The sequence below is a fragment of the Chiloscyllium plagiosum genome, chromosome 14, assembly GCF_004010195.1.
Source record: "Chiloscyllium plagiosum isolate BGI_BamShark_2017 chromosome 14, ASM401019v2, whole genome shotgun sequence".
In the NCBI taxonomy this organism is placed as follows: Eukaryota; Metazoa; Chordata; class Chondrichthyes; order Orectolobiformes; family Hemiscylliidae; genus Chiloscyllium; species Chiloscyllium plagiosum.
The window spans coordinates 14003123-14031021 of NC_057723.1; the positions used below are offsets into that span (position 1 = coordinate 14003123).

Here is a 27899-nt window from a genome sequence, read left to right on the forward strand (position 1 = left end):
GACCTCTCCGCCCCCACCCCAGTCTGGCCTATCACCCTCACCTTGACCTCTTTCCACCTATCGCATTTCCGACGCCCCTCCCCCAAGTCCCTCCTCCCTACCTTTTATCTTAGCCTGCTGGACAAACTTTCCTCATTCCTGAAGAAGGGCTTATGCCCGGAACGTCGATTCTCCTGTTCTCTGGATGCTGCCTGACCTGCTGCGCTTTTCCGGCAACACATTTTCAGCTCTGTTGTTTAAACCTCCCTATGCAACCATAGATTTGACATTCCATGAGTCTCTCTCTCTCACTCTTTTTATAGACAGTTACTCAATTTATAGCTACAGCAATTTTTGGCTATATCAGCCCTATTTTCAAGATATTTTGGAATGTCCCCAGTACCATTGTGGGCACAGGAAACCACAAAAAGAGGTACCCAGCACCTCCTTCATGCCTTTTAGCTCAAGCTGATGAAAAAGCTGACATGTATATTTGTGCTGAAGTTGGGAACACGTTCTTAACTATTCATCATTTGTCCAGTTAAAGACTTTAGCAGGTGAAAAAGCAAGTGGGTCTGCTGATGTCCAACCCATCCACTGTATTACGGATGAGTGGGCGGAAGGCAGCTATCTGGCCCTCTATCTGAATTTCTGTGACCCCACTCCTTGCCTGCAAATACAGAGTTGGGGGCTGTGACTCTCCCATCCTTTGTTATCCTTACAGACACCTCTCGACTTGCAGCATACTTGTGAACTTTATTTTAAATTAGCATTTGGTTTTCCCTGAAAACTAACCTGAATCCTGTCTTCAAATTCACAAGAACATCAAGCAATACTGTGTACTACTCTGGCATTTTCCATACTGGCCTTCTTGCAATATTTCTGAGTAATGTTTTTGCCGAATTTGATATCAGTTGTGTTGGAATCCCATCCTTACTCACTCACACCTAGAATTAGACTCCAATTGCAGATGGCTCCTATGAACTGTTCTGAGATATGACAGCAGCTTTCATACATTTAATTGGCCTGAACCAACTACTGAGTTGATCTTCGATCAACAAAGGATTTTTAAATTCACTCTTGGCATATCAGCATGGTGGGGAGGGGGGGTGGGGTGTTGCTGTTTTGCCTAACATCAGAAGTAGGTATGTGTTCTTCTTGAACTGCTGCAATCCACCCAGTGAAGGTAACCCCAAAGTACTGTTAGTTATGAGTGTTTCAAAATTCTGATCCACCGATGATGGATTATTCAAGTTGGGACAATATATGCCTTGTAGGTGGTCAACTGCCTTGTCCGTCAAGGTGTTCAAAGTTGCTGGTTTAGGAGTTGCTGCTGAATAACCCTTGCGAGGGGATATGGAGCCCTGAGGATATAGACAAGATTTAGTTCAATTGTACATCACACAAACTGCTGATATGAAGACCTCTAATTTTGGAGGTAACCAACCACTGAGGCCAAAGTGCTGAGAAAATGGTCCAACTGGACAATCATGGAATGGAAAGATCATCAACACCTTCTTAAACCCCAATTCGTATCCCCTCCAACCCTACCTCCAACGATAATTGCGAGGGATTACTGGACTTCTTTGTCACTAAGGTTGAGACAATCTGACTGGCTCCCTTTGCTACACCCCTCTCCTCACCAAACCAAGCTCCCACCAATGCTCGACCATCCTCACACTGAACATGCATATACTTCCCTGTAATTCTGGCACTCATGCATTTAACTGCTCTACCTTTGGTGGCACAGCAATAGGTTGTTTAGGCTCAAAACTCTGGAATATCCTCTGAACACTTCTCCCGCTCTCTACCTTACTTTCCTCTTTTAAGACACACCTTGGAACTCACCTCTTTGAGCAAAGGTCATCTGACCTGATAATTTCTCATCTGTGCTTCCTCTAATCTTTCCTGTGCTGTATGAATCTGCATGGCAAGGACCTCTAAAACCAGACATATATGGGTCTGCACTGTGAGCAGGGTACACAGAAACTCTGAATGGCTATGTGGCCGTGCAGCTTCGAGGGAACTTTGCTCCTTGTGTGGCTTGGTACCACTGTGTTTTACAATCCTCCTGTGAATCACCTTGGGTTACTTTACTATGCAGAAGGATGAATGTTGGCCCAGACAGCATGAGAACATTCTTCCAAGGAATAGTCAAAATGTTAACAATTTCTCCCTCCACAGATGCTGCCAGACCAGGTTCAGCAACTTTTTTTTTATTATTCGATTTTTTTTTGCTTTTCCTGGAGAGTGCTTTGGGATGTTTTACATCCATGAAAGGAGCAGTTCTTTAGACAGGCAAGAACAAATTACTGTGGATGTTGTAATCTGTACTGAAAATAACAAATGCTGATGGTCACAGAGGCAGCATGCATGGACAGACAGCAAGCTAACGTTTGGAGTCTAGATGAATCTAGGACTGAGGACGCTAAACTGGTGTGCACTTCTTTCATACCAGGAACATAAAAACATGGGAGATATTACATCTCTGGAGCCAATCCTCTCATTCATCCGTACCAGGTCTGGCGTGGGATCAGTACAGGATCTCCTGATGAGAATCAATCTCTACTTTCTATCACAATAAAACTTGAAAATGAGTGAAATTTTTTTTTTCCGAAGGAAACTTTAGCTGAAGTCTTCGCTCTCACAAATCTCTCGCTTTCAGCTTCCCTCTCTCGACAGGCTTTTCCTAAAAAAAATAAAATGCATGGCGAGTGGATCCAAGCCATTCGGCAGCTGATACAATGCATCGTTGCTAAGTACAGAAACGGTGCATTTGTTATTATCGAACGATGTGCAGCCTTTCCTTCCAACCCTCTGGTTTGTACAGTCCCCGGTCCTTCCGGCCTGTCAAAAGGATGATTGGCAGCAACAGCACGCGAACAATAACAGCGACGAGCGATACATGGAGACTCTTATCAGTTGGAAACGCTCAGAAAGTCCAATCGAAAGAACAAGAGAGAAACTCCTCACATCCACTCACCAGCCTCCCAGCTTCTGGTTCACGGTGAGTGCTTGGCTTCGGAAACCAAACATCAGCTTCTTAAAGCAGATCTGCCCTTTGCAACGAGGCGGTGGGCTATGCTCTCTGCCACTTTCTAAGTGAGAGGATTGTAATCTTGCAAAATAATGTCGCTGAGTGGAATGTTATTGTTAAAATCTAACCATGTATTGAACTCTGTATTGTGTGCATGTGTGCAACCACGGAGATTCAAATGATGTCACTTATAATATTCCCAGAATACAGTTTTCTTTTTAATTAAATCACGTAAAATGTAGGAATTCCCTCCCTCCCATCTCCGGTTAATTCATATTTAACTGGAAAAACAATTTTTCTTGGTGAACTCGCCAGCATTGTTGCCTCTTGGCATTTCGCAAACTTGGATTCAGAAACACAAAACCCCCCACGATATTGTGAATGAATTTCTCTCCCCATCAAACATATCAAACTCTCAGCCGTTTTCATATTAAACTCATTTCACTGTGATTATTTACTATGATGGTACGGAATATAATGTTATTGTTTCCATCTGGAGCAACAAAGCTATTTTGAAAAAATGAATCGACACCTATCTTTCTTAAACTTGAGGGAGTGGGATGAAAAAAGTGTTTTTTTAAAAAAAGATCAAATATTGCTTCTACTCAAGCCCTGTTAAACAAAAAGTGGCTCTCTAGAATTCAGTCTGACACAAAGTTCGGATTTGTTGCCTTTTCACTAGGTAAAGTGTGGAGAGTTTCCCTTTCAAAAAGTGTCTTAAATTCGCATTTTTAAAAAAAGTTTTATTCTTCTATTTTTAAAACTTTGGACTTTGGCTCATGGACAACATTTGCTGCACGTTCAAACGGATCCCTTCTCCCTTCCTTTTTGCTTGTGTGTGCAGCAGGGGGGGGGGGCGGGCAGGAGAGCAGACAGTAGGATACTTTAGAGAAAATTACAATAATTTCCGTTCTGTGGTTTACTTACAAATGAACACATCCTGTCCTTTTGTGAGGCTCAGGGCGCCTGGCAGGCGGGCTGTCTGCACCAGTCCTGCTTAAAGAAAGAATTCTGCTTCCCCCTCCCAGTTCATACAAATTCAATCCATTCAGCCTTACTCTCCCGCACTGCTACCTAAATATTGGCCCCCGATGCCACAGTCTGTATTCTGATTTGGTTAAATAGATGAAGCCGACCGTTTTATTAATTTACATCGTCGAACTAAAATCGTTTGGCGTTTCCCCTTCAGAGTCCGAAGGCTTTTCGACCTACGCATTCTTTTTTAGCGTTACAAGCTGAATATGTTAATCAATGTTTACTCACTGCAATTGTTCAACAGTCTTCAAAGTTTATTGTCCCTCGCTTCTTTAACGTGTGGAGAGATTAAGGGTCAAGTTCCAATATATTTCCCCTCGCGTTCACAAACAACAAGAAAAGGGCTTTAATTATTTTTGTCTACTGTGAAGAAATGGAGTGCTTCATTATTTCACGCCTTTGGTAAACGAATGTAGGACTCTTGACAGGATTCCACATTTATCCACGCCCTCACCATGCCCTGATCTCGACTACTGCATTGTACACAGTTGAGATATGAGGCCACTATGTGCCTTCCATTTGCAGGAAGAGACTGACTGGTGTGTGTGTGTCTGTGTGCTGACACATAGCTGGAATTGCTGCTTTATAGTTGCTCTAAATCACATTCCCCTTTCTTTAAAAAAAAACCACGGGATTCCTGGATTTTTGCAGACACTGTGGATCGGTCGCTACATTCCCCGATTCTGCTGTTTATCATCAGGGCCGCCGGTTTTATATTGACCCAATAAATCAAATCCAACGTTTATTACATGAGAACCTCCGATTTTATTTTAACTCTCATGTTTTGGGGATTTTCAATTCCATGCTGCTTCTGTTTTCCCATCAAGCAGCATATTTATAAATGCAAACTTTTTTTTTCTGGGGCGGTGCTGAGGAAAATCTGCCAGTTGTTGGAGTCACACTTTCATAAAAACTCGACCACTGAAGGTCATGCATACTTCACAACTTGTACGTTAATGATCTCTGGATTGTGTATTTTGTTATAATCCTTAATTAAAGCAGTCATTATTGCAAAGGCTGTATGAGTAACGTGGCAGTGTATACGCTTCAGTTGGCGTATAAACAGGCGCCAGCGCTTTAAAGTAAAAAAAACAAAAATAATGATATAAATCTGTTGGATTTGTTCCCGCAACTTTACTAGCTTTGCCCTTATTGGTCCAAAACCTTTTTTTTGGTGAGCTGCAGAGATGAATTCTAAATCCTTCCAACAGCACTGTGCTTGATACAGTTCTATATATAACTGTATGGAATAGGCTATTCAGACCCTCTAGCCTTCTACCAAAGATCATGACTGAGGCTGATCTGACTGAGGCCTAACTGATTCCTGCCTGCCCATGATAAATATTGAACACACACACACACACAAACTCGCTCGGCTCTCTCTCACATCTATTGACACAGGACCCTGTGAAAACTCGGTCCTGAGTAGAATTCTGAAGAAAGGTCATTGGACCCAAAACATTAACTTTGCTTTCTCTCCACAGATGCTACCACACCTGCTGAGTTTTTCCACCAATGACTGGTTTTATTTCAGATTTCCAGCATCCACAGCTCTTTGGGAGATTTTCCTGTGATTAGAATTCTCACTGCTTTCAAAGCTAAGTTGAAATCAGGCCATCTTGTCAGTGCTGCATCACTGCAAATGCAGCTAAATTAATCTAGTTCTCCTGCCTTTTCCCCACAGTTCTGTATTTTGTTTTCTCCTCAGAATCTTCAGGCAACTGTCTGTGTGGAGTTTGCACATTCTCCTTGTGTCTGCATAAGTTTCTGTGGGTGCTCTGGTTTCCTCCCACAGTCCAAAGATATGCAGATTAGGTGAATTAGCCATGGGGAATACAGGGTTACAGGGATAGGATGGGTGGAATGCTCGTTGGAGGGTCAGTGTGGACTCAACAGGCTGAATGACCTTCTTCCACAGTGTAGGGATTCTTTGATTCTAAGCTTGTCAAATTCTCACTTGAAAACCCTGATTTTATCTGCCTTCACCACACTCTTGGGCAGTGCATTCTTGACCCCGATCACTCCTGTGAAAAAAAGGTTCTTTCTCATGTTGCTGCTTGGTGGCTTGAATTCAGAGATTTGGGTCAGAGAACAAGGCTGGGGAACTAGTAATGGGAAAAGGAAATTGTAGAGGAGTTGACTAAATACTTTGTTTCAGTCTTCCCTTTGGAAGAATATTCTAGAACACTAATTAATCAAGGGGCAAAAGGAGAGGAAGTTAATACAATAACTATCACTAGAAAAATAGTGCTATGGAAACTAATGGGGTTAAAGACTAATAAGTCCCCTAGGGTTGCAATTTAGGATAGTGAAAAAAAAGCTACAGAAATATTGGACTCACTGTCAGTAAACTTAGATTAGGAAAAGTCCCAGAGCGTTGGAAAACTGCCAACATAACTCTTTATTTACAAAGGGAAGGAGACAAAAATGTGTTAGTTTATAAATAGGCCAGTTAGCTTAACATCTGTCATTGGGAAAATATTAGAATCTATTATAATATTGTAATAATAATGCATTTAGAAATACCTAACATGATTAAGCAGAGTCAACATGGCTTCATTAGGGGGAAATCATGCTTCATAGATTTAGTAGAATTCTTTAGGGAAATAACTGTCAGCATAGATAAAGGTCAACTAGTGGATGTAATATATTTGGATTTAAAGAAAGCATTTGATAATGTACCACATGTTAGGTTACTGAAAGGAGAAGAGCTCATGGTGTTGGAGGTAGTAGATGAGCATCGATAGGGTGTTGGCTAATTAATAAAAAACAAAGAAGTGGGATAAGGGAGCATTTTCAGGGTGGCAGCCTAGCTAGTAGAGTGTCATTGGGATCAGTATTGGGGTCACAATTATTTACAAATTTGTCAATAACTTGAATGAGAGAAGTGAAAATATTACAGCCAAGCTTGCACATGACACAAAAAAAGGAGGGAAGGCAAATGGTGAGAATGACTCTCAAAGTCTGCAAAAGGGATATAGACTGGTTAGGCAAGTGGACAAAAATTAGGCAGTTGTATTATAATGTTGAAAAATCTGAGGTTATGTACTTTAGCAAGAAGAATAGAGGAGCTGAATATCATTTAAATGGAGAAAGACTGCAGAAAGCTACAACATAGAGGAATTTGGGAGTCATTTGTAGGAGAGTCTAAGATCAGAGGACATAATCTTAGAACAAACCCATATAAGACAGAGATGAAGGAGGAATTTCTTCTTTCAGAGCTTAATGAATCTGTGGAATTCTTTACCACAGAAGGCTGTAAAGCTCGGTCATTAAGTATATTCAAAGCTGAGGTACATAGATTTTTAATCAGTAAGGGAATCAAGAATTTTATGGAAAAGACAGGAAAATCGAGTTGATGAATATGAATTCAGCCATGATGTCATTGAATAGTCGAGCAGTCTCAAATGGCTGAACTTCTGTTTCTGGGCTTATTTGCAGTGATTCTGATGAAATTTCATTGTAAATTCAGCCCACAAGTAGTCACATCTGATGAGTTTCAGAAAAGATGAAAATATTTAATGGTGCTTTAATATTTCTGGTATGCATTAGATTTTACCAATTTGAAGACAGCCCATTCTTCAGACCTGGCAGGTGCACCTCTGAGCTTCTTAGGCTAGTTTTTTTTTGTTCCATGGCCTTTCTTTCCATTTTTTAAAAGATTTTGAACAAGATGAAGGTAAATTTGACAATGTTTCATAAAAATGAAGAAATATCCTCAAGAAGCTTCAACTATTGACGTCATCTGTTTATTCTGAGGGAGTATAGCTACCAGAAATTTTACTAAAGCTGTAAACTGAAGACATAAACAGTGATTACCTTTCTAATGTCCTAACATTCCAATAGAATCAAACAATCATTGAGTTGGGGACAAGCTGCAACTCAGCGTATTGCACCAGAAGTTTATACACCATGCTTCAATCAGTATTTGTAAAAACCTTTGAATGACACTACATATGATTTTAAATGTTATAATAGTTATTTAGTTTTCGACTCTCAAGATGCCTTTTCTCTAGTTAATTCCTCTACTTTCACTGCACTTCCCACTCTCAGATGGAGCTCCTTCACTTGTTGTGTTGTGCTATGTGATTGTGCAGTATTGTTGCTGTCAAGGCAGACCCTATTTCAAACAGTGAGGAGGCAAAGAGCTTGCATTTATACAATACCTTACACAATCTTAGGATGTCCCAATGCATTCACAGCCACTGAAGTATATTTGAAGTGCAGTCACTGTTGTTATGTAGAAAAATACAACAGCCAGTTTTGTGCAGAACAAGATCCCATAAGTAGCATTAGGATAAATGACCAGATAATCTGTTGTAGTGATAAAGAAGTGTTGTTATGTAGGTATAGCTGGTCTACTTGCCTCTTATATCTGCCTATAGTGACAAAGCTGAGGCAGTCAACTTAATACTTCAGAGAACTCTTGAGTGGGTCAGGAGTTCTATTTTGCCTTTTTCTCTGCACAAATTTGCTATGTTCCTAATTTTGAAGGCGGTGTTGGTGTGGAATTAATTCATATATCTGGCAGTAAATGGATGTAAGATTTCTATTCTCATTTCCAGCAAGATGTTAACAGAGTCAGATCTGTACTGACTTATCTTTAATCATTTCCAAAGTAGTTTCACCAGTTTCAAGGTCTAATTTATGAAATATAGAATTGACTTGAAACTTTCTTGATATCTGGTTAATGCAACCTAGTGTTAGTTTGAGTTGTTCTGAAAGGTTTCTTTAAACTGTATTGTAATGTCATTTTTTTGGCTCTCATATTTACTGCAAAATGAATACTGTTCCATTCTCAACACACCAGGTTACCATCAATTACTGTCAACTCAGATTATCGTGTTGACAGATGTTGATTAAATCTCTATCCAAAAGTGCTCCTTCTTCTCAATCTCAGCCTCAGAAAAACATCCCTTTCTAATTTCTTTGAGATTGCCACATCTTTTGTATTGCAATGCGGATGCTTCTGCACTTCAGCTCTGGTCTACTTGGTACTTGAGTCAAGGCGAGCTCAATTTATCACATTTAACATCCTCACAGCCAGCAGCGAGAGCAGAACCTCCATCCATCAGTCTGAATGTTAATTGTGCTTGTTAACCCCTGCTGCACCCACTCGTCTGTTTCTTAAGATATGGTACATATAAAATAAAGAGTAGCATTTTAATTTAATTTAGTTAGGCTCTGTGATAAGAACATAAGAACTAGGAGCAGGAATAGGCTGTCTGGCCCTTCGGGCCTGCTCTGCCATTCAACAAGATCATGGCTAATCGTTTCATGGACTCAGCTGCACTTACCTCACTCTCACTGTATCCCTTAATTCCTTTGTTTTCCAAAACAATCTATCTTAACTTTAAAAGCGTTTGCTGAAGTAGTGCAAACTACCTCCCTGGACAAGGAATTCCATAGGTTAACAACCCTCTGGGTGAAGGAGTTCCTTCTCAATTCAGTCCTAAATCTGCACCCTCGAGTCTTGAGGTCATGCCCTCTTGCCCTAGCTTCACCTACCAGTGGAAACATCCTATCTACTTCTACTTTATCAATTCCCTTCATAATTTTATATGTTTCTATAAGATTCCTCCCTCATTCTTCTGCTTTCCAATGAATATAATCCCAATTTACTCAATCTCTCATAATTTAACACTCTTCACTACGGAATCAACCTAGTGAACCTCCTCTGCACCCCCTCCAGTGCCAGTACATCCTTTCTCAAATAAGGAGACCAAAACTGCACACAGTACTCCAGGTGTGGCCTCACCAGTATCTTGTACAGCTGCAACATTACCTTTCTGCTTTTAAACTCAACTCCTTTAGCAATGAAGGACAAAATTCCGTTTGCCTTCCTAATTCCTTGTTGTAACTGCAGATCAACCTTCTGTGATTCATGTACAAAGACACCCAGGTCCCTTTGCACAGCAGCATGCTGCAACATTTTGCCATTCAAGTAATAACCTATTTTACTGTCACTCCTACCAAAATGTATGCCTTCACATTTATTATCATTGTATTCCATCTGCCAGACCTTTGACCACTCACTCAATGCATTTATGTTCCTCTGCAAAGTTTCACCATCCTCTGCGCACTTTGCTGTGCCACTCATCTTAGTGTTGTCTGCAAACTTTGACAACGTATATGTGGTCACCAACTTAGTGAGCGGCACGGTGGCACAGTGGTTAGCACTGCTGCCTCACAGCGCCGGAGACCCGGGTTCAATTCCCACCTCAGGCAACTGACTGTGTGGAGTTTGCACGTTTTCCCCGTGTCTGCGTGGGTTTCCTCTGGGTGCTCCGGTTTCCTCCCACAGTCACAAAGATGTGCAGGTCAGGTGAATTGGCCATGCTAAATTGCCCGTAGTGTTAGGTAAGGGGTAAATGTAGGGGTATGGGTGGATTGCGCTTCGGCGGGTTGGTGTGGACTTGTTGGGCCGAAGGGCCTGTTTCCACACTGTAATGTAATCTAATCTAATCTAAAAAACTCCAAATCATCTATATAAGTTTTAAATAATTGCGGTCCCAACACCAATTCTTGAGGCACACCACTAGTTATTGATTGCCAGCCAGAATAGCACCCATTTATCCCCACTCTTTGCTTCCTGTTAGTCAACTAATCCTCTATTCATGCTAATACTTTACCCCTAACACTATGCATCCTTATCTTATGCAGCAGCTTCATGTGCAGAACCTTGTCGAAGGCCTTTTGGAAATCTAGGTACACCATATCTATCCACTGGGTCCTCGTTGTTCACCTTGCTCGAAATGTCTACAGAATTCCAAAAGATTTGTCAAGCATGAACCTATGCTGTGTCTGTCCAATGGGACAACCTCTTTCAATATGCCCTGCTATTTCTTCCTTGATAATATATTCAAGCATCTTCACCCATTATAGAGGTTAAGTTAACTGGACTGTAATTCCTCATCTTTTGTCTACCTCCCTTTTTAGTCATAGAGTCATAGAGATGTACAGCATGGAAACAGACCCTTCGGTCCAACTCGTCCATGCCGACCAGATAGCTCGACCCAATCTAGTCCCACCTGCCAGCACCCAGCCCATATCCCTTGAAACCCTTCCTATTCATATACCCATCCAAATGCCTCTTAAACGTTGCAATTATACCAACCACCACCACTTCCCCTGGCTGCCCATTCCACACACGCATCACCTTCTGCGTAAAAAGTTGCCCCTAAGGTCACTTTTGTATCTTTCCCCTCTCGCCCTAAACCTATGCCCTCTAGTTCTGGACTCCCCCACCCCATTTATTTACCCTATTTACCCTACCCTATCCATGCCCCTCATGATTTTATAAACTTCTATAAGGTCACCTCTCAGCCTCCGACGCTCCAGGGAAAACAGCCCCAGCCTATTCAACCTCTTCCTATAGCTCAAATCCTCAAACCCTAGCAACATCCTTAAACAGTGGCATCACATTTGCTGTTTTCTGATCTGCTGGGACTGCCCCAGAGTCCAGCGAATTTTGGAAAATTACTGCCAGTGCGACTGCTATTTCTCCTGCCATTGCTTTTAGTACCTTGGAGTGCATTCCATCAGAGCCAGGAGACTTACCTATCCTTAGGTCCTTTAGCTTACCCAACACTAGCTCATCTTTAATAATGATTGTTTCTAGGTCCTCAACTACCTTCATCTCTTCGTCACTTACTGGCATGTTGTTAGTGTCCTCCACTATGAACACTGGTACAAAGTACCTGTTCAATGCCTTGGCCATTTTATCATATCCCATAACTAAATGCTGCTTCTCACCCCCTAAAGGACCAATGTTTACTTTAGCCACTTTTTTTCGTTTTATATATTCATAGAAACTTTTGCTATCTGTCTTTGTATTCTGTGCTAATTTTTTCTCATAATCTATCTTACTTTTCTTAATAGCTCTTTTTGTGGCTTCCCATTGACCTTTAAAGTTATCCCAGTCTTCTGGATTCCTGCTGTTTTTGGCCACTATTGTATGTGTTCTTTTTCAGTTTGATAGCATCCCTTATTTCCTTAGATACCCATGGCAGATTACCTCTCTTCTTGTGGTCCTTCCTTTTCACTGGAATATACTTTTGCTGAGCACGTTTCTACTCTAGCCAGGTCCTCCCTCATTCTGTTGTAGCCTCCCTTGTTCAACCACACTCTCCAGTTGTATTCTAAATTCAACCATACTGTGATCACCTCTTCCAAGAGGATCCCAAATTATGAGGTCATTAATTATTCCTGTCTCATTACACAGGACCAGGTCTAGGATAGCTTGCTCCCTCATCAGTTCTGTTATGGCATGGAGTAAACCCTTCTGTTTATTTAGACCAGCAATACAGAAAAGATTCACCCCATGCTGTAATCTGTTAACATTCAAGAGGCAAAGAACTATCCCAAAACTCATTGTGTAAAGTAAAAATTTATTTTTTAAAAGTCTAACAGAGAAAAATTAACTAACAGCTACTTACAACTCCTTTCTCTTAAGCCTATCTTTTACCTCCCCCTCTACAATACTGGTTCGATAAAAATCCCAATTATGATTTACAAAAAATCTAATCACATTTGAAAACCAGGCAGCTTCGCCGAGTGTCCTCTGTAGACTTTCCTCTGTCTTTTCTTCTTCTTAGGGATTCTGCTTCACAGGTCTTTAATAGGTAAAGCTACCTTTAAGAGAACAGTTCCGCGGGGAGTCTGTAACGTTCTGTTTTTGTTGGTGCTGTTTGCCACTCTGGGTAACTGTTCAAAATGTCTGATATTTATACCCCAAAGCATCAGATTGTTTCATTGGTTTTAATATTGTCAAAACAAAATTCAAACTTGATTGGAGATTGCTATGTTCAGACATAATTTAAACTGATTGGCCAAATTTGCTTTTGTTTTTGTATCCAGGCAACACATTTCTTAGCTGGTTGTTTGACCAAATGTTTCATTGTTACCTTGTTCAGAACTCTGTACTGGTCAGAAATTTTAGCTCTCTTAAAGGTACAGTACACCCACAACTTCATAACAGTTCCATTACATAGTGTTCAAGAAAACTATTGCGGATGCATTCAATGAATTCGTCCTACCCTGGCCAAGCTGGTTCGACCAATCTACATGTAGATTAAAATCCCCCATGATAATAGCCATACCATTTTTACAGGCATTAGTTATTTTTTTGTTTATTGCCTGTCCCAATGTGATGTTATTATTTGGTGGCCTATAGACTACGCCTATCAGTGACTTTTTCTTCTTAGAATTTTAATTTCCACCCAAATGAAATTGAACCTCATTCTCCATAGAACCTACATCATCTCTCAGCCCTGCCCTGATGTCGACCTTGAATATCAGAGCTACACCACCTCCCTTTCATTGCTATTTATCCTTCCAAATAGTCTGGTACCGCTGGATATTTAACTCCGAGTCATGACAATTCTGTAACCGTGTCTCCGTAATGGCTACCAAATCATATTCATTCATGATGATTTATGCTGTTAACTCATCAACCTTGTTACGATTGCAACGAACATTCAGGTAACAGCGGACACAAAGAGCAGATACATAAACAGAGTGGTCTTCTTGTGTATTTTATGAATCTCATAATTGCTATTGGTGTGCAGAGGGAAGACTGAAGGCTTCTTTAATAGACACTGATGTAGAATTTATCAGAAGAGCATAAAAAAGGAGCACCAGCTGGTCATTGAGCCCTTTAAACCAGTTCTTTCATTCAGTGGCTGATTTTCTACTTCAACACAATTTTCCTGCAATATCCCCTGAGTCTTGATGTTTTCAATATGTAGAAATCTATCAATCTCAGTCTTGAACATATTCTGAGACTTAGTCTCCACAGGCCTCTGAGGCAAAGAATTCCAAAGATGCACCACCCTCTGAGTGAAGAAATTCCTCCTTGTCTTAGTCCCAAATGCCATACTGCTTATTCTGACACTGCACCTTGATGCAAATGTCCAGACAGAGAACCTTGCTTCTGCTAATTGTACCCTACTGATTTCTGCAAGAAACCCAAATGTTTGAATGAGATCATCTAACATTCTTCGGAGAATATCGGCCGTCTATTTCGCAGTTCCTCATTGGACAATCCGTCCATCCCAGGAATTATTTTGGTGAAACTTTATTTCACTCCTTTGAATCTTTGTTGCATAACACCTGATTTATTCATTTCCTACACATGATATTTTGACTATATTAAATAAGCTCATTATTTGTGTACTTTAATGTACATACATTGGAAAAAGTTGCACTATTTGAAGAAAATAGTCTTATGTATCTATATTTGCTCAAAGTTGAAACTCAAGCAAAACAAAAACTCCTACACTCAAGATGTTTGTTCTACTATGTTTTCCCAATTATAGATCTTAAACTTCAAAGATAGCAGTGTCACTGTGACATCTAGGCAAAATCTAATGCTTCCCAAATGTGCTTTACAGACAAATCATTTACTGCGGCAGTTGGCTAACAGGTTAACAACTTTTTTCTCACCAATTTTCTCTTCCAATTTCCTTCCTTCCTTTACTGCCTGGAGGCATTGCCTGATTATTGTGATGTTATTCCAAAAGTGACAGGCAGCCTCAACATTACACCCAAATAATGGTTATTCATGGCTAATCAGTCTAGTTGCTAAGAATAAAACACTAATGCAAACTCAAATCTCTTCTACCCGGATACCGTTCATGAGTTCATTGACAATTGCTGGCATCACAACCAAGCCTAATTTTGGCTGCACCCAGAATCCACAATATCCTCCCCAAGCATCACCGCAGAGTGAATTATTCATCTTCCTATCCACTGTTTCAGGATTCTTGGAAGTAATGACCTTCCACGATTAGGATTAAAAATTCCAATGCAATACTGAGGAAGTGCTACACTGTCAGAGGTGTCACCCTTGAATGACATGTTAGACTGCCTGATGCAACATGTGGACATTAAGTATTCCATGGCATTATTCAAAGAAGGGAAATAAATATTTCTCGTTGCTAGCATTTCTTTCTCAACCATTGCTACCAAACAAAAACCAGATTGATTGGTTATTTATCTCATTACTGTTGCTGAATCATGTTCAACATAAAATGACTGCCACATTTGGTAGGTAACAACAACAAATTAATATTGTGACTGCATTAGTACTTAATATTAATTCTGAGAGGCATGATAACATGCTATATATGTAGATTTATATAATTAAATAAATGGGAATAGTTCTGTTTGGATACAATTACCTTGGTCTATATTTAGAGGAAAAATGACGCAGTATGTTACATGCTATGATTATTGCAGCATTTCAGTATAACCAGGAAGTTGCACTCCTTGTTCTCTTTTGCACCGTTAATACTGTTTGGCAAGTTAAAAAAGAAAATCACTCAGGGATATATCAATGTATTCTAGTGGCCACATCAATCAATGTATAATGCTCAGCTGTTCCTTTTATTTGGTGGAATTAATCAACCAAACATTAAATAGACAGTGCAGAACTATTTGCAAGTTATCTGTTTTCATGTTATTTGTTGGAATCTTAACTAACAACTATTTATAATTCATGTATCTAATCCTATCTTTTACCTTCTCCTCTACAATACTGGCCCGATAAAACCCCTGATAAAGATTTACTGAAAAAATTAAATTTTAAAACCAGCCAGCTTTCAAATCTTCTCTTTGTATCTTCCTCTATAGATTTGCTCTCCAGGTTGGTGTTGATTATTTTTTTCTCTGCAAACTTCTTCTCTAGACAGGTACCTCTTACCAGCAGCCTACATCTGTTGGTCTTTTGTCAGTTCTCCCTCAACAGTTCAATTTTTTTTCTGGTCTTATACCCCAAAACATTGGATCATTTCATTGGTTTTACTATTGACAAAATACCAAATTCAAACTTGATTGGTGTTTGGTATCTTGGGACATAATTTAAATTGATTTTGTATTGGTTTTTGTCTCATAACAACCCAGCCAGTGCTAGCTGTTCTGATATTGTTACCTTGTTCTGGACTCTCTGTGCCTCTCTATGTCCTTGTTAGCTTTCAAATCTCTTAAAGATACGGTATCCCTGATACCTTCATAACAATAGACTGTGCAGAATTATTTGCAATTTATCTGTTTTCATTTTATTTGTTGGAACCTTGTTCAATGTTACATATTTTTTGGTAACTTAGCTTTAACCCATTGAGGTGGAATTGAGACATTTAATAGATTCCTCTTGCTTGAAACGGCACTGATTGAAATTAACGTTATCAGATTTTTATTTATTCTGAGCAGTCAAAATAGGACATTTTGTTTCAAGCATGGAGCGTAGAATCGCTACTCTTTCAATGCAAAATGAACTGCTATTGTACGAACTTAAATTGGTACCTTTAAAAGAGTGAAACTTATTTGACGGTAAACAATAAATGAATTATATTTTGGACATCATAAATTCACTTGGTGTAGAATCATAGAATGCTATAGCACAGAAATTGGCCATTTGGCCCATTGTGCCTGTAGTATTGCCTTTGGAGAGCTATCCAATTAATCTCACTCTCCTGATCTTTCCCATGGGCTTTGTACAATTCTTCACTTCAAGTATTTACCTATTTGTAAGTTTTTCTTGAATCTGCTTCCTTCAGTCTGTCAGGTGGTGCACTCCAGACTGCAGCAAATCGTCTTGTGAAAGGCGGTTTCCTGGTGCCTTTGATGTTTTTACCAATTACCTTAAACATGTGATCATGGCTAGTCGTCTGAATACCACTGGAAACATTTTCTTTTTATTTACAATATGAAAATGCTTATTCACGTCTGTCAAATCTCCATTTTAGCTTCACAGCACTAAGGTAAACAACTCTAACTTTATCAAGTATTTAAAGTGCAAAAACAGATCATTAGGCCCTGCAGGTCCATGCTGTACTTACATTACTCCTGCTACTTCATATTCATCTTCATCTAACCCCGCTAACATATATAATGTGTTCATTAATTAAGTATAGATCAATGATAATACCTTCTGCATCATTACTGAATTTGTTGAATTATGATATGTAGCATTTTTTTTACTCGTCTCATGAGACCAAAATATTGAATAAGTAGGTCAGGTTGTGAGCTAGCTAGAACCTGAGGTGGCAAAAATAATCTTAACAGGAAACTATCGCATATGTTTAAACAAAATCAGAAAGATAAATGTTCCTGAAACACAACTATTGGAGGTAGAAATGTTCATGTTGCAGTTCTACAGTGAACAATCTGCTACTTCAAACATATTTTTAATTAAAAGTACGCATTCAGTTGATGCCAAGCAGCACAGCACCCCTGCTGCATAGCAAGGGGCTAGCATTGTTTAATGTGGGTGGGCTGTGTGAGCTCAATCTGCATGTTCCCACCCACCTGCATCCTCATTCTGCATCCCAGCCGCTGCTAGGTAGAGAGGCAGAAGCATAGACTTCCAGTGGTATCTGTCACTCAAGTTGGTCTATACAGAGGAAAGTTTCTGTGGATTAAGGAAGCATGTAAGTATAAACTGCGTCACTTATAGTACCTGCTGGAGGGATGGATTAGTACTCATTCTTACTGTGTGATGTTACTACTAAAAACAAATCACATGTGAAGGATGTTTTGTTTTCATTTGCTTATTGATGCTAATAAGCAACTATTAAATCTCCTTTATTTGGACCTGATATAGTAGGAAAACTCATAAATCTTAGAAGAATTTTACACTACCTCAGGGACTTGAGAGGATACTGAAGGATAAACTTTGGAACTTTAATGGCTTCATTCTGTGAGCCTCCAAGGTGCCTAAGGAAGAATTTAATGCCTTTTGAAACTTGTGCAGAGCTGCATATTTTTAAATTGGATATTGCTTGGAATGTAAACTATAAATCATAATTTGTACTTTAAGTTGCCTACAAAATCTGGAACTGAAAACACATGACAAAGAAAGCAAGTTGTTACTGAATACCTTAACTGACCAACCGTTGGAGCATTTTTAATGATGTATGCACATTAAACTGGTTGACCATTTATTGCCAAGATGAGATATACTGTAATGGATACATGTTACTGCAAAAAAGCTGTCAAAATATGAAAGCTTATAGCTCTCCAGTACTTTTCCTTATTAGCTTTCATTGCAGAGTGGTACATCTAAGTGTGTGTGTATGCAGTATGTTTGTTCTCCTTTAGAATAGCAATAGATAGGCTCAGAAAAGTTCTATCAGCTGTTGACCCCCTGTCATCCTGTGCAAAATCTCTGAGCATAATTATACTTACCTTGTGGTTCAGTTGATTCATTAAACCTTACTTACTATTTATGATGTCCTTTGAACTTCTTAAATTGTGCTTTGACCATGCAACACACTTTCCAGTCTCCATTGTTCTTGTCTCGGTTGGAGTGTGCCTCACTGTGTTACCCTTTAGTAAATGTGTTGGTAGAATTCTATGCTTATCACTCACATTGTACTTGGTCTGTGTTCTGGTGTCGCAATCCGTGACTGTGCTTGAATCAGTGATTGAGTGGAACCACTGATTGATAGTTCAACACCTGCAAAACCTGTAATTGAAAAGATTGTGACTAATGGTATTGTATAAGAATGGAGCCCTTTCACTTCTGGGACCTGGATTCTATTCGAAACAGTGCTGGGGTAATAAGAATGTCCGCTTCTGTCTAGATTCTATCAGTGCTTTCACTGTAATATTCAGCTAATAGCTGACACATGCTTTGCCTGTGTAAATGACCCAACACACAAGGTACTGATGGCATCACTAAGGTGGGCATCTGCGAACTTGCTCTTTTCATGCAAGTTGTTCATAGAACTGGAGAGCCATATTTCTGTGTAATCAAATCTCTGTACTATGCTACAGCTGATCTGGCCTACAGAGACTAGCATTCAGCTAAGCTAAATAGGGAAGAGTAGCCAGAGATATGTTCGTAAGTTGGGAAGTAGAGGCAAACTTATTGAAAGATTAGAAGAATGGCTACTGTTGGAAATGTGATCACTTCTCCATTGTACGTTAGGAGCATTTTGAGGACTGGAGGGATTTCTGGCAGCTTAATGATAATCCGAAATATGGACAAACTTGAACTTTAAGAGAATGGGGAAATGCAGTAAATAGAATCAAGGAATATGATGACAGCTCCTGTTGCTCATTGATGAGAGAAAATTTGAATCAATTTCAGAATTTGTTCTGTTAAACTTAATTGCTAGTTGGAAATGTGTTAATCATTATTCATTTATGTTTTGATTGTTGATCAGTTTAGTTAATAATTCTTTGTAAAGCATACCTCCACTGTTTTTGTTTTCTGGTTGATATATAGAGTGAAAGTATTCTTCCAGAATGAATTAATTATGGAATGGAGCTGAGTGGAAGGTGGTCTGCATGTCTTTTCCTTAGTCTTCCAGGCCTTACTGCTTGGCATGATTGCAGGCTGGTCTTTTGAGATTGGCATTGTTACATTATAGATGAAGCTTGATAGTGACATTATTTTGCCAAGGTGAAAAAATGGAAATTCCCCAGAGTTCATGCCTTCATTCAGAAAAATCTATGCGCCCTACATAGAACTTTTGCAAAATGATTTTGGCAAACTGTTTGAATTTCTGGGATGATTAGCAAAACTTTTTTTTTCTTTAATAGTTGAGCAGTATTTTTGTTTGTTCTTATCAATAATTCTCATATTAAGTAGATTGTTTAATGCTTGATATTTATTGTATTACTAGACATTAAGTCTAATGGTATTGGTTTTGCATTACTCCTGATCCGGCCTTTATTTATTACAAACAGCACAACTGAATGATGCGGTTGATAGGTCTGTATAGAAAGTTCGATTAGGAATCTTTTAGCTGTCAGTCTGCTTGTACAAGATGAACTGCAATTTCCTTTAATTAGTTACTGTGAAACTAGAATATGTTGTCTTTGTCCCAATCTCAAACTCTGCTCCCTAGCCACCGACACTCTGTCTCTACCTGGCAACTCTTTGAGGCTGAACCAGACTGTTTGCAATCTTGGTGTTATATTTGACATAGAGATGAACTTCCTTCCATGCATTCACACCATTATTTCCACTTTTGTCTCTGCCCCGGCCTCAGTTCATCTCTTGCTGAATTCTATGTGCATGTCTTTACTCCACGTAGACTTGAATATTCCTTCCTGACCTTCCGAGTTCTACCCTCTGTAAATTTGAGGTTGCTCAAAACTCCATTGTCACTGTCTCATTCACTGAAGTGTCTTGTGCTTGGTAATCTCTATTTGCTCTCTGTCAAACAATTGTCTTTGTTTTGAATTTCTATCTTTGGTTTCCAGTTCTTCCATGGCCTCCTCCCATTGTGAACTCCTCTGGTTATACAATTCCGTGCTCCTCACATCCTGGGTTTGGATTTTCAAATTTTAATCACTCCTTCATTGTTGGATATGCATTAAGATGTGAAAGCTCCAGGCTTCAGAAAACTCTCCATAATTTTCCATTAGCTCTCTATCCTCATTACTACTCTCCTTAAAACTTAGCATCTCGCCTAATATTATTTTATATGGCCTGGTGTTTGACGTTGCTTTGTAGTGCTTCTGTGAAGTGCTGAAGGATATTTAATTTCATTAAAGATTTTAAGTCACTTCAAGTTGTTGTTGGTCATTGATGACTGCTGGGGTCCTCACGTTCAGTCAAGTTGAATTTCTTGCACTTATGCTTGCCCAAAATCCCTTTCCCTCTTGAAAGATGCAGATAAGAAACAAAAACAGAAATTATTGGAGAAGCTCAGCAGGTCTGGCAAGCAACTGTGGAGTGAGAGACAGAATTAACGATTTTACATTTACGTTAACTCTGTTTTCTCTCAACTGTGGAATGAGAGACAGAATTAACGATTTTACATTTACGTTAACTGTTTTCTCTCAACAAATGCTGCCAGGCCTGCTGAGTTTCTCCAGTATAAAAGCAAATTACTGCGGATGCTGGAATCTGAAACCAAAAGAGAAAATGCTGGAACATCTCAGCAGGTCTGGCAGCATCTGTAAGGAGAGAAAAGAGCTGACGTTTCGAGTCTAACTGACCCTTTGTCAAAGCTCCAGTAATTTGTCTTATTTTGAGATTTCCATAATTTGCAGTTCTTTATTTTATTTTAAGAACAGAGAAAGACTACAGCAATGAATGCTCCAATACAAAGTATGAATGTGCTATGAACTTCATTGCAATCCTACTGAAACCTCCACTTCAGGTTGTGCTTGAATTGTGGCAGGATGTCGCTGTAAGTCACATCTCTCAGCTTCTCTTATCCATTCTCGAGTTCACAACCTCCTCAGAGAATCTCTCAATGAACGCCGTTCGGACCAATCAGGGCGCGCCAGTTACAAGCCCACCTCCACTCGCCCAATCAGCCGTCACCGGATGCGGCATTTCCTCTTCAACGTGCCAATGGGCGGCCGGGCAGACGCCCTGTACCCAATAGCAAACCGGCATGCAAATAGAGCCGTGGGAAGCGGAGGCGTGTAGCGCGGGCCGATGGGGGTTGTAGTCCACCGTGACGCAACTGCAAGATAGCTGAATGGGTGGGTAGACTACAACCCCCACGGCGCACCTCGGGGATGTCGCATGCGCAGCGCGTTGACTCTTTCCCATTCATGAGTTTCTGCATTTCACTGGCAGCGGGGCTGATGGACGGGACTGAATTGGAGACTCTGCAGTTTATCAATGATTCATCCACAACCTCCAGTGTGAGCCTGCAAAAGCAACGACTGCATCTGCAATGTCCCCTGGTGGTTACTGCTGTGGTCTGGGGAGTAACTAAGTTTATTTATGCATTGTTTGTACATTCGGTATTGATTTACAACAACATTTAAGGAAAATACTGCCCTTCCATCCACTGCCAGCCGTTTTCATTCACAAAATTCGCAGAATCCGCCTGTGTGCGCTCTCAACGCCAAGCTGTACTGCATTTACAAAGCAGAGCATTCCCCGTTGTACCTGGGTGCTAGCGAAGCTAGTTATCAGTCTTGGGACATTTAAAGTAAGTATATTTTATTTATCAGCGCTACACATGTAGCCTTTATTAATCAAATATTCCAATCCTGAGTCCCGACCCTCTTTTTTTGCCTGTAAATTAGATCAGCGAATCCATCTTCAATCGTGCACGAATAGTATTAGAATTATTATTTATTACGTTTAGAAATAATTCGTTAAATGTACACTGAATTGTTTTTTATTTGAACAGATTTCAAAGCGCTCTCGCTCGCTGAAAGCCACCGTTGATGAATTTGCAAAGCGCCGATTCTCTTTAAACCTCAATACTATATGTTAAGCATTTCGACAGCAGGGTGAAAGGACACGTACTCGGGCTGTTAATTGGGATAATATGTTGTGGAGGTCTCAGTACCGATCTTGTTTGTATTAAATAAATGGAAAACGGAGAATCAAAAGATTGCGGGGTTTAAAGGATCATTTCCGAGTTAATGCTTTAAACAGCGGAGACTGAATTTATTGTGTAAACCCGTCTCTCGCAATTACAAATGAGGGTTATTATGACAATATGCTTCATTGTATCTTTCAATGACTTGAATCGATTATTCAAATTGATGAAAAATACATCCTGGCCTCCCGGAGTGCTGCCAAATGGATCCATTCATTAAACGGCAATTTTATGAATGAAATTCCATTATTGACTGCGCCTGCGATGCAGACTGCCGTCTTCACGGTTGGAATTATAATAGTGATTCATCCTTCGATCTCAGTGTGCTCGTTTCATTGTATTATTCAGAAATCAAAATATTGTCCTGTTTAGAACATGACCCGTTGTATTTTTTTCTGACAAGAGAATGGACAGAAACCTGCCCTTTATACCTTAGTCATGCTGAAAAGAGGATTTTTCAATTATCAGAATATTGTCTGAATAATTCAGAAGGGAATATATCTAAATCTCCTGCTGCACAAGAGCCGTGTTTAAACTGGGGCGTTTTGATTGTCTCTTTGACGCGATTTTCATTTAAACTGCCTGCATCCTCGGTTTGGCTTTATGCATGTATTTACACGCCTGTATGTAATGCAAACATTGCTGGAGATTATTGTACGGGTTTTCTGTACAGCAGCCTTGCCCTCTTCCCTGGATTACTGCAGCAAATCTGGTTTATGAATTGGACCTGATAGTCAGCACCTATATTGTGAACGAACAGCAGAATATTCAAAGAATAAGACTGATGGCAAAAAAAATACAATTACCAAGGCTGATCTCTGGCCTGAAACGTTCTCTTAGTAATCTATCGATATAATTGAAATACAGTCGAACGGAAAATTTGAGCGTTTGGGGAGGATGGGACAGGATTATTTCTTTAAAACAATAAATAATTTTCAAGGGCAGTTAGTTCTTTTATCCAAAGTTTTCCCTTTCTCAGGCCTGTTTTTTTTGGAGAGGTTAGTTGTTATAACTTCGCTGATCTGTAAGGGAACACAACAAACTAAACGATAATGAAACTGAATGCGAGTTGTATCTAAATCCATATTAATGTTCAGGACTGGTGGCTTGGTCTGATTGACACTATTAAGGTTCCCACCTTTGAAGGACATGTGACCTCGACAACAAATAGATGAGAACTGGGGAAGATTTGGTAAATAAACCTTCGAGCCATCAGCCATCAGACGAGTAGTTCAGCTCCGTGAGGAGTCTGTGACCCCTCTCAGGCTCTGAGATCCCTTCAAAACTGGCCAAGCTTCACTGGTCATTGTTGAGTTCCTTGCTCAGGTTAGGTGCACTGCTTTTAGAGTGATGTTTGGTCAGGTTTTGGCTCAACACTACAGCATCTTTTTTTCTCTCTGTCTCTCTTTAAATACCTGATTTCTGTTTTGTTTTTTTGTTGACAGGCACCGGAAATCTGATTAACGATCAAAGAAGACTGAGTCTAAATGGAGCGCCGGGTCTCTCTGGGCGGGAATGCAGGAAATCCCGCTTCTGTGTTCCAACCCTTTCTGGATGGCCGCTTACCTTGCGGGAGGTTACAGCACACGCCCATCCTCCCCATGGACCAAATGAAGCCTAGCCGCCTGGAAAATGACTACGTGGAGAACCCTGTGGCCAGCCAGCCCTGTAGGAACCCCAGCCCCCAGAGCAGGCCGGGTCAGCCTCCAGAATCAACAGCGCTCACCCCCCGGGAGCCGGCCTGTCAGCACCCTGCCATACCCTGGGCATCTGTGACCGGGCGGCCCAGCTCCATCAGCAGCAGCAGCAGCACCTCCTCAGACCAGCGGCTTCTGGACCACGCGGCGCCGCCTCCCGTGGCCGAGCAGCAGGGCTGCCCCAGGGCTGTTCGCTCACAGCCCAAGTCACCCCCCGGCAACAAAAGTGTCGACCTGAAGGAGACCCCCCGCCGCCAGGAGAACGCCAAGCACATGGTGTTATGCGAGGGCTGCGGGAAGTGCAGGTGTAACCAGTGCGTGTCCCCCAGGACTCTGCCGTTCTGTTGGGTTTGCAGTCAGAGGTGCCTCTGCTCCCCGCAGAAAGTTGTCAACTATGCCACCTGCATGTGTCTGGTAACAGGGATTTTCTACCATTGCACCAATGACGATGATGAGAGATCCTGTGCTGACCATCCCTGCTCCTGTTCTCACTCTAACTGTGGTGCCCGCTGGTGTTGTATGGGGGCCATGTCAGTATTCCTGCCCTGTTTGCTGTGCTATCTGCCAGCCACTGGGTGCGTCAAACTCTCCCAAAAGTTTTACGACACTGTCAGCCGCCCAGGATGCCGTTGCAAGAATTCCAACAGTGTGTACTGCAAGGTCCCAGAGGTGTCAGTCTGCAGTGGGGAGAAGCTGCCCTCCTGATGCGAGAGGGCCTGTGAGGTGGGATGGGTGGGGGTGAAATGTGATGTGGTTAATGGGACAATAAATCACATCTGTACTTTTCCAGTTCAGTCTTTGCTGCCAGTTCCTGCTTTCAAAAGAATTACATGGTCTGTAGAGTAGTGAGTGGGCAAAACCTTACTGTCTTTCTGAAATGGGCATAATATATAATTAAAATAAACTTTCAAGGAGCAGTTAAATGTGAGGGTTTTGCAAAGCTCTTTAGAAATCTATGCCTTTGTTGTCAACATTTGGAGGGTGTTCTATCCAAAAACCAAAGGGTTTCATTTTCTTGGGAGAGTGGGATGGGTAGGAGGGAGTCCTAATTCTAAGCAGTCTAAGTCATTACTTCGAAATTCCACCATGTAGTACATATTGGTTGCCATTATTCTGATTGACTTCTGGCCTATTGCTAATTCTAACATGCTTCACAGTTTTGGCTTTTATTTGAAGTGCCACACAGAATTTAACGAGGTATATTTTATAGCTAAAGAGTTTCATTACTGTCACTGCCTATACTGAGACTTTTTTTGAAATATGATCAATAGCGATTATTCCTTTAAACTTCTTAAATGGCATGATTTGCTTTTAAGGTGGTATTTAAAGTCTTGATCCATGCTGTGCCAAAAAGCTCTGTGAGGAAATGGCATGTAACTCAAAGTAAGGCACATCGTAATCACTGCAAAGTTCAGTGTAATAACTTGACAGACATTGGTACTACTGGCCGAAGACATATTAAAATTTTACTAGACACTTTAGATTAGAATCTTGAAAAAATACAATGAAGTATTTTCAATGTTCTTGGAAAGGTTGCCCAAACTCTACTCCACAGATTCTTTAACCTTCAAATTAAAGCATCAAATGTGTTAACTGTGTCTGATTTCATGCAACAGAATGTAATTTTCTGAATGCTAGGAAGGCTTTACAGTTGATTGTTTTTGTGTATGTTATGCGTCTGCAACAAAATTTTGCATTGCCTTCCCGGTCCCGATTAAACCTGGTTTCTTGGTCTCTGCATCACAAGAGTTTCTTAGCACATCAACAGTGCCAGTGCTAAGTGGGATTATTTTATGAGGAGTGAGAGAACTTTGTATTTCATCAGTGAGCATGATTAGATGAAAATGACTCTTTTTCAACTAAAATTTACTACAAAACTAATTACTGGGTCAGCATTTTAAGAAACTAATTCTATTAGATATAAAAATGATAATTCACAATTATTACCATGGCTCTATATGTAGAGATATATAAAAGGAGGGAGAAAAGGCTCATGTTGTCTTTGCATTATTAAATTCTTTACAACTATAGTATGTGAGTGTAGGCAATTAAGTTTGTATGTTCAAAGCCGTGTGGAGTCCTGTAGCCTAACCATTCAGCTCTAAAGAAGTGCTGTGATGGGAGTAAGAATTGGCAATATCTGCATCAATTAACTGAGGCAAGCTCTGTAAGATCTTATAGGAAACAAACCAAGAGGACTGATGAAAGCATCTGATAATAAGAGATGTAAGAATTAGAAAGGTATTAATTGCAATACTTATAACAAAGAAAATAAAATATTTCTTCCCCAGCCTTTCTTGATAGAATTACCATCAGTCCTTGACCTTCTTGTGTATTATCCACAAGAACATTATGTTCCAAAATAATAAAATGAGTATTTTTGAATGAAACATAAAAATACTAATTAATTTATAAAATGAGAATTTTTTGAAAAAGTTTTAAAACTTCAGCAATTTTAACATTTACTGGATGGTAAAGGTGCGTCAGAGCGATTATTTGGCGATAATTATTTTCACATAGAGAAACTCTTGACCAATCGATGGCAATATTTATTCTCCTTAGAAAACCAGAGAGTCATTGGATGAAACTGAGCAATGATTTGAAACTGATAGTACTACAGGTTCATGAAACTTTTGATTATGTAGTGCACAAGGATTGAAATGCAGATGTGTTTTTTGGAGAATTATAATATGTATTTTTAACAGTTCTGACATCATAGCTTTATGATGATTATTTATTGAGAATCTCTATAAATGCATCTTAAAATGTTAATGAAGTTGGTTAACTTGTGAGCATCTCAGTCCTTCTTCCAATTCTCTTAAATATTATTGGAAACTGAAGCATATCTAACATTTGCAATATCTGATGTGATGTGATTGCCCACAGGGGGTAGAACTCCTGTTGCCAGTCCAGCATGACTAATGGAAACCGGATGTTCAGAGCCAATCAGAATAGTGATCAGTGAGAGGATGAAAATATCTTCAATGAGGGTGCACTTACTGCTGTTCTCACTCAGCAAGGAAATCTGTAGATGCAATGTTAATCCTGAGTTCTACTACATGCTGGAAAGCAAGACAGAGCAGTATCTCAGTGCTGAACCTGAATGTTGACAGAACAAAACAGATAGTCTGAATGCAGGATGTGAAATGACAGTTTCAGTAGATGTTCTGTAGACAAGTCACAGAAAAGTGCTTTGCCTCTTTGTTGTTGATTTCATTTATCCAAAACTGACGGCATGTTGTAATTCCCTTCACAAAGGGTAAATGTGTATTGTGCGATGTTTTCTTTGACAGGAATATAGCTTGGGTGGTTCTGGCAGGGGGAGTGTGGGGGAGAGGCATACATTGTTGATGAGGAGGTGGTGCTGCGGAGAGGCTGAAAGATAATTTTTCCCGTATCTTATCCTCCACATACATGTCTTCCTTCTGTCCCAGTCATCCCTAATATGTATGTATAGTGATACCAGAAACCCAAGTTGAGCCAGGCTGAGGTGCTGTATTGTGCAAGTGCCTGCCAGTGACATCTAAAACATAGTTTCAGCAAGTTTTAATTCTAAAATGCTCATTCTTGTTATCAAATCTCTCCATGGCTTTGCTCCTATCTTCTTTTGTATTCTCCTCTAGTCATGCAACCCTCAGTTATGTTCCATTTCCAGCCTCTTGAACATCTCTAATTGCACCATTATTGATGTCTGTGCCTTCAGCTGCCAAGCACCTAAGTTTGGAAGTTTGCTTTATAAACTTCTCCACCTCCATTTACTCCTTTAAGACACTCCTTAAAACCTACCTCTTTGATAAAGTTTTTAGTCATCAGCCCTAATATATCCTTACATGGTTCAGCATC

At 40.1% G+C, this 27899-nt stretch overlaps 1 protein-coding gene across 4 annotated transcripts; it reads left to right on the top strand.

The window, feature by feature from the left end:
• Positions 1 to 2284: 2284 nt before the first annotated feature.
• On the top strand, positions 2285 to 26828 carry spry4 (sprouty homolog 4 (Drosophila)). 4 transcript variants are annotated; one of them, XM_043703213.1, is made up of 2 exons: positions 2285 to 2986; positions 23805 to 26828. In XM_043703213.1, the coding sequence occupies exon 2, from the start codon at positions 23847 to 23849 to the stop codon at positions 24759 to 24761; it is 915 nt and encodes a 304-aa protein (XP_043559148.1). In that variant the 5' UTR covers positions 2285 to 2986; positions 23805 to 23846; the 3' UTR covers positions 24762 to 26828. The 4 variants fall into 4 exon arrangements, with proteins under 4 accessions (XP_043559148.1, XP_043559150.1, XP_043559147.1 ...); XM_043703215.1 differs by lacking the exon at positions 2285 to 2986 and adding an exon at positions 17445 to 17481; XM_043703212.1 differs by lacking the exon at positions 2285 to 2986 and adding an exon at positions 21553 to 21960.
• The last annotated feature ends 1071 nt before the right edge of the window (positions 26829 to 27899 follow it).

Coding starts and splice junctions, on each gene's coding strand:
- spry4 (XM_043703213.1), top strand. CDS start 23,847: ATGGAGCGCCGGGTCTCTCTGGGCGGGAATGCAGGAAATCCCGCTTCT.